We start from the raw sequence: 10,799 nt of genomic DNA on the forward strand, positions 1-10,799 counted from the left end.
CGGGGACGGCCGCACGGCCCCTGTCCCCACAGGGAGGGCGCCCTCTTCAAATGCCCTTGCAGAGGGTTTCGCCAAGCCCGGGGCTGCTGGGCAGGGCTGGCCAGAAGGAAGGGGCTGGGGAGGTGACTTGGTCCAGAAGGCACAGGACCATGGATGCTTCAGGCTAGGCTGGGCCCCACCACATCCAGAGCCTCCCTCCAGGTCAGGGTCCCAGGGGTGCAGGCCTGGACGTGGGCTGTGGCCATGTCCCACCCTTCTTGGCCTCAGGCACCGAGGCTCTTTCCAAGGAGGGCGGGGCAGTGACCTCAGGGCAGGGCAGTGACCACACCAGGCATGGAGCGAACACCCATCCAGCCCGGCTCCTGTCCGAGGCCTCCCACCTGGGCAGCTGCTGGGCCCGGGGGTACTCCGTGGGTGGACCTGTTGCTGAGCAACCCCCGTGAGACGGACACGGGAGAGGCCTCAGCATCCTGGGCCCAAATAGGTCAAGAGAACAAGGGACTCTCAGGCGGGAGGGAACACCACGGCCCTGGGCCTCCCCCGCCTCCATAAGGAGGCCAGACAGCCCCCCTTCCCATGAGTGCCTCCCTCACCACACAGAGCCAGACAGGGGTCCAGTCACTTCACTTTTACTAGTTCACATTTTGAGCAGACAAATCAAGGTGCAAACAGGATTTATTTCACATTAATATATTAACTGAAATTTTTTTTTTTTTTGTCAAATAAATAGGGAATCCTCTTTAAATAACCATCTCCTCTCTTCACAGCCAGTCCAGGAGCAAGTGAGAGCAAAATTTTAGTGCATCTAGAGGACACATTGCCAACCAGGCGTGAAGCTTAAAGGGAAGAAGGCAAGCTGAGGGGCTGGCAAGAGGTCACGGTCAACGTCCAGGCCGGGCCCTGGGGGCTGGTTGCCAGCCCACCCGGTGGCCCCCAAATGGACATGCATTCTCCAGTTCCAGTCTGAGAGGCCCCTTCTAGAGGGAAAGGAGAGGTGAACGGAAACAAATTCCAGAAAGACCAGTGAGGCAGCAGAGGGGCACTGCCCCCAGCCACGGCTGCCCTCAGGCCACCCACTCCCGGCGGCGAGGCGAGAGGAAGACCCAGGACGAGGCAGGGACGGGAAGGTGAGCGTGAAGGGACGAAGTCGGCTGGGAACGGAATGCAGGTGGACAGTCGGCGGGCAGGTGGCCCTCCTCAGCCAGGCACAGAGGAGGGCAGACGGAATGTGAGTGGGGCCTGACAGGGCGCCTGGGGCGGGGCCGGGAGCTGGCAGGGCGCCTGGGGCGGGGGCGGGAGCTCCCAGGGCTTGTGAGGCTGGGGATAAAGTGGCTACAAAATCAGAGAGCTGGACTGCGGCAGAGGAGGTGGCCAGAGAGTCCCTCCATGGGCAGAAGCTTCGAGAGCAGGATGGGGACGAGGGGGGTGCCCCCCCGCCCCCCAACGGGACGGCTCAGGAAGCCGGCGGGCTCCGGGCTTGTGTGGGAAACTGGGAGGCACCACCCCAAGTCAAGGGGCCCCCCTTCTCTCAAGGCGAGTTCCTGATAATTGTTTTATATCAGAGCTGGAGGAAGGACAAGGCCTTCCCATCACGCCCCACAACCCCGACTCAGCCCCAAGGGGAGGGGAGGAGAGAGCGAGGGGAGGCAGGAGGAGGGGGTGGCGGGGTCTACTGGGTCTTCTTATCTTCAGGGGGGTAGTAGGGAGGTGGTGGAGGCTGGTTCTGAAGAAGAAAGGAAAGATCACGTTAGGACCGTCCGAACAAGACGAGGTCTCTCCCGCCTCTGAATCCCAGCAGCTGGGGCTGCGGGGGCCCCTCCAGCGCGCACCCACCCCACTCACCGTGGGCATGTAGACGTTGTGTGGGTTGCCCGGGTTGTAATAGGCGCTGGCAGCTGCTTCCGCGGCCTTGGCTTCAGCTGTGAGAACACGCACATTTGGGGTGAGCCCCAGAGACAGGCCTCCCCGCCGCCTCTGGCCGCCCCTGCAACCCCAGACCCCTGGTGCTCGGGTGGCTGGTGTCAAGGACCCAGTTCCACGAATCAAGCAGTGGTTAACCTTCCCTGAGTGCTTCCGGCACTATCGGGACACCCCGTGCACACCTCCCCATCAGATCTTCACCGCGACACCCCCAGGTGGTTCTGTTGGCACATTTTGTGGATGAGAAGACTGAGGTACAGAGGAAACCTTTCCCAGGGAGCACGGCCAACTAAAGGCGAGAGAGTAGGCTGGTGTCTACTGATCTCTCTTCACCACTGGCCACCACGCGGCCGGTCCCCTGGGGCTGTCCCTAGGCCAGTGGTCGTGCGTTATCTGGGGCTTCCGCGCACCCGTGGGGAGCAGCCCAGGGGCTGAGCTCACCTGCAGGAGTGGAGGGGACTTCGGGGCCACTGACTGGAGGCTCCATGGGCCCGGGGTAGGGCGGCGGTGGGGGCTGCACGTACCCCATGGCCCCGTCCATCATGGGGGGTCCGGGATAGAACTCTGCTCGGCGAGAGGGACGGGACCTGGTGAGCGGCACCGCCCTGGCCCCTCGGCTGGCGCCCCCCCCACGCCCCTCTGGCTGCTCCGTCCGTCCTGAAGCAGGTCCAAGAACAAGTCTCCCCTCTGCAACCCCGTCGCCTGGGCGGGGGTGGTTAGTGGGCAGGAGGCAGGGGTGCGGGGTGGGCAGCAAAGGTCACACTCACCAGGTGGGGGCGGTGGGTAGGGGTAGCCAGGAGGGCAGGGGTACATTCCATTGGCGACTGGCGGGGGGAAGACATAGGCCCCGCTGGGCATGTAAGAATAACCATAGGCTCCGTTGGGGGCTTCGCCTCGGGAGGCTACAGTACAAGGGGAGAGAGAAGTGAGTGTCTCCGGCCTCGGGCGCGGGGAGCTGCAGGATCCCTGGGTGTGCGCAGCAGACGAGCCTCAGCCCTCCCGGCTCGAGGCCGCCTCGGGCAGGGGTGGGGCGAGGGGTCTGGGTGGGGAGGAGGTCAGAGCTGCGGCGGAGGAGATGGGGTGAGGGGAGGGGAGGAAGGAGGTCCAGGGAGGGGCAAGAACGGAGCTGGGGGAGCCTGGGGCCAAGGTGAGGAGGTCTGCAGAACACAGCCCTTGGGGACTGCACAAGTTGCCTCATAGGAGCATAAAGGCTAGATTTGTTTCTGTGAGGCCAAATGTCCTCGAGGCCAGACGGCTCTGGCAAATCGTCCTATACCTGCTCCAGGCAAGGGAACCTCAGCCTTTGGGGTACGGGGCAGTGGTGCTAATTACAGGTTTCCTTCCCACCGCCCCGGTGGTTTAGACAGGAAAGAATCTGCCTGGGATGCTGGGTCGGGAAGATCCTCTGGAGAAGGCAATGGTTACCCATTCCAGTACTCTTGTCTGGAAAACTCCATAGACAGAGGAGCCTGGCGGGCTACAGTCCAAGGAGTCGCAAAGAGTCAGAAAGGACTGAATGGCTAACACTTTCACTTTCCCTTTCCCAACTCCCAGCCCTGGGCAGCCCGGGGCCCAGGAATTCACCTCCTGACTGTTTAAAAAGCAGAACTAAAAGGAAACAACCCAAATGAACAAAATGGCACACGCATTCCACGTGTCCTCAGCCCCGGATTCTGAGAGCCTCAGTACCTTGAGATGCCACCTGTAACATCCGCTGCCCAAATTCGATGGCGCCCCCGGACGTAAAGGTCAGCTTGTAGGATGCAGAGCCTTCCCAGCCACCTGAGAGGAGAACAGCGCATCAACAGCTCAGAAGAAGAGTGTTCCATCTGAAGCGATGGCTGGACGTCCTCTCCAGGCCCCCTCCAATGGCCTGCCGCGCACGTCGCACGCCAGCACTGCGACCCGGCCAGCCCCCTGCCCACTTTCTGCGCAGTCTTGTAAGCACAGCTGCCCTGGGGCCTCCCACCCCAGCAAAGCAGCAACAGCTGGTCCAAGTTCAGAGCCGACCTCTCGCTCCCGGGAGAGGGGGTGGCAGTGCCGAGAACAAACCCCGACACCTCCAGCCTGGCTTCCCTCCAAAGGGGAACCATGAGCTCAACAGCAAGGCTCAGGCCAGGCTGAGTGTGGGGGACAGTGAGCATGGCGCCTGGGTCTCTGGGGTCTGCCAAGAGCCTGCCAGCAACCAGGCTGGGCGCTAGAGACGGGCTCAGGGCAAAGGCCCCTGCCTCCCACGCACCTGACAGAGCTCCCTCCCACACCTGACGTCTGACACGCGCCCCAGGTCACAATGAGCGTTCTCACTGGGGCTGCAGTCATCGAGCCGCCTTCGCGCGCTCTCTCTGATCTGAGCTGTCATCCTGAATGCCAGCATTTCCCAGCTCTTGGCAACTTCACCCCCCAGTGAATGGCTGGCAGCCCAAGGGCTGGTCTTGGAAGCTACTCCAGAGCCCAGAAGAGGACCAGCTAGGGTGTCAGGGAGCCAGAGCCCCTCTCCAGGGCCGCGGTCAGAGGTGCCCCGAGCCCCCTCGTCACCCACCTCCTGCTTCGGCCTTCACCATCCCCTTGATGTAGTTTGCCCCAAACACAGGCTGCTTGATCTCACAGTCCTTCATCAGATAGAAGGGCATCATAAAGGACTTCATGGCATCCTTCGCCTTGGACAGAAAGATGACCTGCAAGGAAAGAGGACAAGGGCCATCACCGCTCGGACCACAGCCAGCCTGGCCACCGCTTCCTGTGTGTGAGGTCGCCGCTCCCAGGGCTGCGGTGGGAGGCCACAGCCAGCACCCAGCAGCCCCAGGGCACTCTCTGCAACAGCCACCCCCGGAGGGTGCCTTTTGGAGTAAAAGGCCCCACGTGCAGCCGGGCTGGGGAGGCCAGATGTGTGAATTCACAAGAAAAACGCGTGACTCAGGCCACACTGTGAACAGGACGGTCTGCTCTATAATTGATGGGTGGTGAGGAGGCGGCGGACGCAGAGCCTCAGTGAAGAGGCGGCGGGGCCAGGGCAGAGGGGCGGGGAAGGGCTCCCGAGGTGGGGGTCCAGCCTGCACTCCACAGAACTGAAAGGGGGGAATGAAAAAAAAAAAAAAAAAGAAAGGGGGGAATGGCAGCGGGTGGCAGACCCCAGAAGGGGCACACTAACCCGCCCATGGACTCTGCCTGATTGGCAAGGCTCCCACCCCGCGTGCGAAGCACCTGCTGTTTTACACCCACGACTTCAATCTGTGACTGGAGATGCCAACTTGAACCCCCAGAGACAGGGTTTTGAGACCCCCTCCCCACCCCTACCCGGGTCTCCTCTAAGGCCTGTGCGTCTCTCCCCCCTCCACCTCTGTCAACTCTCAGGTGGCCCCAGGCAGCTGTCTTCTTCCAAGAACATCTATTTGTGTTTCTCTGGAAGTCTGAGTCTGCCCGGGGAACTCTTAGGTGAGGCCCATTCTGCAGGCTGGCATTTCTTGCTCTGCTGGGTTTGGCCGGGCTCTCTGCCCAGCCCAGAGACTGCGACAGTGCTACTGAATCCCGTGGACCACACTTATCACCCTGGACATGCACGAGGGCCTCATGGGCTACTCCTACAGCACTCAAAGTAACCACGGCCTCTCCCCCCAGGCCCAGGTCACTCCAGCAGCTGCACTGAGCTCCACACTGCTTGAAGCAGCAGCTCGGGGATGCGCATGGACTCACTGCCCAGCCGTCAGTTTTGCTGCACGAAGATCCTGGTGGTTCCAGAACCAGGGACATGTGACAGAAACATGCTGACGTTCATCAGGGCTCAGAGGCCACTGGACTCACGAGGCTGAGGCTGCCCTAAGGCTCTCACATCAGCCTCCAGGAGCCACGAATCTCCAAACCAGCTGTCTCACTGTACAACTTACCCGGTATGGGGTAAGGTAGACTGTGCCTTTCTTGGTCCCTTTGAAGGCCTCTGGCACATTCCTCATGTCACTGAACGTAAGCTCGACATGGTCATAGGACATCAGGATGCTGTGAGAAGAGAGGACAGGCCCTGATGAGGCTGCTGGAGTCACAATCTGTCACCCCCAAGGACTGAACCCTCCTGGGTAGCAGCTGCCAGCATGTGGTCGTTTCAACACTGCTGTGAGGAGTGTAACAACACGGCCATGGAAAAAATGAGCAAGCTGGGTTCCCCGAACCCCACCCACACAGCCCCGAAGTGACCAGTGTAGGGACTTCCCTGGCAGTCCAGTGGTTACGACTGCCCATTCTCACTGCGGAAGGCCCAGGTTCAACCTCTGGTCGGGGAACTAAAATCCCACAAGCCCCAGGGCACAGCCAGGGAAAAAAAAGTGACCAGTGCAGTAGAAGAGCCGCAGGGCTTTGCAGGCACCATAATCCCTCCAATCAGTTTAGATCATCTGGGTTAACTCTTCTGTTTTTCTTCCAAGTCCTTACGGCAGGTGCTCTCTATTTGTTGCTTTGCTTTTTTAAGCCTGATGCATAACATTTTAAGACATGACTCTCCACCTTACCAAAGGGCTGACTTCAGGGTTTCTCTAAACCTGGGGTGCTTAAGCTGAGTCTGCAGGGGTATCAGTCCATGAGCCCCTGAGATGATCACACACGTGCTTTTTCCTGCGACAGTCCATAGCTCTCATCGCTCTCACAGGGATTCTTGATGTGAAGAGTGAGGTTCACTATTTTACACATCAAGCTTTATATGCTGAATGGAAGACTTCAGCCGCTGTTTACACAACTTTTTCAGGAATGGGGCTCAAGCATTTGCTAAAAACAAGGCACACCATTATGCAGCAGCACCGAGTCCTAAACCAGGTAGGAGGCGCAGGAGGATAGATAACATTCTTTTTTTTTTTTTTTTTTCTTAAAAGAACATTCTTGTCCCGGAAAAGCCCCACTGAGAGAGAAAGAACGGTCCCAGGAGATGGTACCAAATGGCATCAGCAGGGTTTGTCCACCCTGGGACTGGCTCGCACACAGAGAGGCTACACACCCAGGGCAATGTGAGGTTTCTCTGATTACAACGCGGTCCAAGTTCACGTGGTTCTATTTGTCTTTTTTCCCCTCCCAGATATCACAACTTCCTTCACTGGGGAGGGGTATGTGGAAAGAGGACCAGTACCAGAAAAGACAAGGAAAGCTCAGAGAAAAGAGGTCATGACCAGGAACAGGCTGGGCCTGGCAGACCCTGAGCCAGTAACATGGAGAGTCAGTATTCTGGGCTCCCTGAGTGCTTTCCTCTGACTCAACAAGCATGCCGGGTTACAGCCCTGGGCTGAGTGCTGGCCTTAACCAGCGTCTAGGCTCTGATCCCACCAAGTCTCTTCTGGGGACTCAGATTCCTTCTCTGCTCCTTCAAGAGGTGCTTTTGGGTCATCAGAGCTCAACCAGGGCTGGCTGGTCTGATTCTCAACGCCCAAGGAGCAAGAGGAAAGAAGCCATTCAAGGAGTGGATGGTAGGAGGAGAGACAGAATTGAGTGGGGTTGGTCAGGACAGGTGGGAGACTACTCTGGGAAGTGACCCGAGCCAACAGGAATTCAAGGGGAAAAGGCAAAGACTGACCTTTATAGGAAATATGTCAGGCATCTGACGATCGTTAACTATGTAATTTCACCTCTGGGCCTCAGTTTCTCACCTGGAATCTGAGCAGTTCTGGAATATACTGGAAGGCTACATGCTGGTAGTTAAGGCTACTGACTTTGGAATCAAGACTCCTTTGCTCTTTACTTACAGCTCTGTGAGCTCAAGCAAGTTTCTTAACTTCCCTGTGCCTCAGTTTCCTTACATGTAAAATGTGTAGAGTAATAGCATCTGCCGCACAAGATTCACCTACTGAAAAAAGGCAGACCAGATGCAGCCCCCCTCCCCGACACGCAGTAAACGCCTAAACAAATGGCAATTATTTTTGTCTAAAGCTCTCCGCGTTTCCTAACGTCTCCTACTTTGCGCAAGGGGTTCGAGAACGACGCACGGGCTCCACTTGTCTCTGCAAGGCCCCCGCCCCATCCGGCCGCCCCGGCCCCATCCCACCGCTGATCGCAGCATCCCGGCCCCTCCCTCAAGACCCACTCAGCCGCCTGCAGCCCCGCCCCCAGCCGTTACCCACCACCCACCCATCAGTTTCGCCTCTTCACGGGTTCACACCGAGCGGCCCGCCGCCCACCGCCCACACCCTCGACGCCAGCCCCTCCGGCCTTCTAGGGTTCTTCCGCACTGTCTTCACCTCTCGGTGTTGTTGACGATCACTCCGCCGCCCTCCGAGTGGTTCTTGTTGAGCGCCATAGTCCCTCGGAAAAGGGTCCCGAGCCTGGCGACGCAGTGCGCTTGCGCCCTTCTTCGGTCCGCCCCTGGTGGCGTCGTTCGGATAAGCGCCAGCCAATCACAGCTCCCGTGCGGAGGCTGGCCCTACCGCCTGATCCCGGGCGTCACGTGCTAATAGTTTACGGCCTCGCCCCCTCCCCCTCCCCGGTTGCGCCTGCGTCACAAACAAGCTCGAGACTACAACTCCCAGAAGGCAACGCTCCCTCAATCCCGACCTCTCCCTACACGCTAGCGGAAGGATTCATTCTGGAACTTGTAGTCTCCGAGACCACAGGCCCCGATTGACTCCACGAGTTACATAATCCCCACCTCTACTCGGTCCTCCCAGGGAGCCGAAAGAACAGTTCGGTCCGCCACAGAGGAATTAATCGTAAAGGCGCTGGAGGCAAAAGCTCATACCCACAGGATGGGGATTGTAACCTCCCCCAGCTGTAGGAGCGCTGATCACTAACGGGCGGCTTCATTCCGTCTGCAAACGTTTGGGGAGAACTTCTTATATGACTTTGCTCCCCCGCCCCGCCCCCCCCCGCCCCCCCCCGCCACCTTGAGTAATCACTGAGCCAGACAGATGAGTGCAAGACCAGTCTCTGTTTTGGCAGAGAAGAGTCAGGAAAAACTACGATCGCTCCCATGAAATCAAACCCAGACCCTCCGAAGTGGGCAGTGGGAATCGGTGCTGGGAGGAGAACCCGAGCCCAGCGCCTGCATCTCATCGCCGCGTCCACCGCAGCTGGCCTCGCGGTGGCGCTGCTCCCTCTAAAACGTTATGGCTTTGCCGCCCGGCCCTCCCAGCATTTTCCAGGCTCGAAGATTTAAACCAGACTGGGAGTAACTGAATGCAGTTGGGCACAGTGCGAGACTGAGTGCTTAAAGCTGACTCACAGTGACCCGGCACTGTGCGGTCCCCGCTCGGCCGCTGTAGTTTTGTAAACTTCCCCCACCTCCCAGGCGAGTCTTTCCCGGAAATTGGAGTGGGAGTTGGAGCGGGACGAGGGGGGTGGTGGTGCATCATTGATTTTAAGGGATCAGAGTTTGATTTGAAGCACACTGCTAATTTTCTGACACGTGGTGGCCAACTTTGTGATCCACCTGCTTGACTTTCGTTTTGAGTGAGATTTTCTAGATTAAGGGTCAAAAACTAGAAAATATTATGTAGCAGGTAACAGTTTTCTATAAGATCTAGTGCAAAACCGGGTTGGACGTGCGATGAAGTAGTACATCAGAGGACATGATGAAATCTGCCCTTGAAGGTGAGGTTAAATTCCATACATATGGGACTTTCCTGGAGGTCCAGTGGTTAAGACTCCGTGCTTCCACTGCAGGGGTCAAGGTTTCCATCCCTGGTCAGGGAGTTAGTGAAAGTCTCCTAGTCGTCTCTGACTCTGCAACTCCATGGACTGTATAACCTGCCAGGCTCCGCTGTCCGTGGAATTTTCCAGGCAAGAATACTGGGATCTTCTGGACCTAGGGATCAAACCCGGGTCCTCCTGCATTGCAGGCAGGTTCTTTACCGTTTGAGCCACCAGGTGGTAAAGGCAGGGCACACCCTATGTCCCTGACGCAGCCAAAAAAAAAAAAAAATCCACACATGCAATCTCTGCAGTCGTTGAAAAGAATGAAGTAAAATTCTGTGTGCTGAAATGAAAAGAATGCTAAGGTTCATCTGAACAAATGGTGTGTAAATAAACTTACATTTGTCTAAAAAATAAGATCTAGGTATTAAGTCTCTTGAAAGATCCACCAGGCATCCTTTTTGGCATTACTACTTTGAAGCTCAGTTCTGGGAATTAGTGTTGGCAGGTTACTTTTTGTGCATTGTATGCTCTTTTATAGGACTTCCCTAGTGGCTCAGATGGTAAAGCGTCTGCCTACAATGCAGGAGACATGGGTTTGATCCCTGGATCAGGAAGATCCTCTGGAGAAGGAAATGGCAGTCCACTCCATTACTTTTGCCTGGAAAATCCCACAGACGGAGGAGTGTGGTAGGCTACAGTCCATGAGGTCGAAAAGACATGACTGAACGACTTCAGTTTCATACTCTTTTATACTGTTTGTTTACTGTGCACATTTTATTTATTTTTTGGCTATGTGGCATGTGGGATCTCAGTTCCCCCACCAGGGATCTAACCCGTGTCCCCTGCAGCAGAAGCACGGTGTCTTAACCACTGAACCACAAGGGAGGTCCCTACTGTATGCATTTTAAATGTTGATAATACATTTCAAAAAGAGAGGAAAAAAAAGAGAAAACTCACACAATAATAGGTGTGCAAGAACAGCTGCTGTCAGTACCATAAGAGGGAAGGTGGGACAACAGTGCACGACCCCGATGGGTGGCGGAGACAGAGGCTGGTTTTGTGGAGCCTGAAGGCTTGTGTTGGAGGCCCTGTGTAAGAACTAAAACACAGGATTATAAACACATCGTGCTGTGGCCACACTGAGGCCTCATGACAGGAGGGGAAATGTGATGAAGAGGAAGTCTGAGTGGAGCAAGATAGCAGGCGTAACCCATTCTGGCTTAAGTCTCCAACTTTTGCAAGGTTCATAAAACACATGTGACCATGTGAACGCATTGTTA

The 10,799-nt window shown here is 57.0% G+C and overlaps 1 protein-coding gene across 4 annotated transcripts; it reads right to left on the bottom strand.

The window, feature by feature from the left end:
* Nucleotides 1–613: 613 nt before the first annotated feature.
* Nucleotides 614–8,268, bottom strand: WBP2 (WW domain binding protein 2). 4 transcript variants are annotated; one of them, XM_043461131.1, is made up of 8 exons: nt 8,127–8,268; nt 5,802–5,910; nt 4,460–4,595; nt 3,610–3,702; nt 2,688–2,822; nt 2,362–2,484; nt 1,843–1,984; nt 614–1,723 (listed from the first exon to the last, which is right to left on the bottom strand). In XM_043461131.1, the coding sequence occupies exons 1-8, from the start codon at nt 8,183–8,185 to the stop codon at nt 1,510–1,512; spliced, it is 1,011 nt and encodes a 336-aa protein (XP_043317066.1). In that variant the 5' UTR covers nt 8,186–8,268; the 3' UTR covers nt 614–1,509. The 4 variants fall into 4 exon arrangements, with proteins under 4 accessions (XP_043317066.1, XP_043317075.1, XP_043317083.1 ...); XM_043461148.1 differs by having other exon boundaries at nt 1,431–1,723; nt 1,843–1,919; nt 8,127–8,267; XM_043461140.1 differs by lacking the exon at nt 2,688–2,822.
* Nucleotides 8,269–10,799: the final 2,531 nt, after the last annotated feature.

The sequence above is a fragment of the Cervus canadensis genome, chromosome 1 (assembly GCF_019320065.1).
Source record: "Cervus canadensis isolate Bull #8, Minnesota chromosome 1, ASM1932006v1, whole genome shotgun sequence".
NCBI classification, from domain to species: domain Eukaryota; kingdom Metazoa; phylum Chordata; class Mammalia; order Artiodactyla; family Cervidae; genus Cervus; species Cervus canadensis.

What these genes read in the sequence shown, in the direction of transcription:
- WBP2 (XM_043461131.1), bottom strand. Translation starts at nt 8,185, where the DNA reads ATGGCGCTCAACAAGAACCACTCGGAGGGCGGCGGAGTGATCGTCAAC. An exon ending in GTTACAGGTGGCATCTCAAG is followed by an intron (nt 2,823 to 3,609) that starts GTACTGAGGCTC and finishes CTTGTACTGTAG; the next exon opens with CCTCCCGAGGCGAAGCCCCC. An exon ending in CTACCCACCGCCCCCACCTG is followed by an intron (nt 2,485 to 2,687) that starts GTGAGTGTGACC and finishes CTCGCCGAGCAG; the next exon opens with AGTTCTATCCCGGACCCCCC.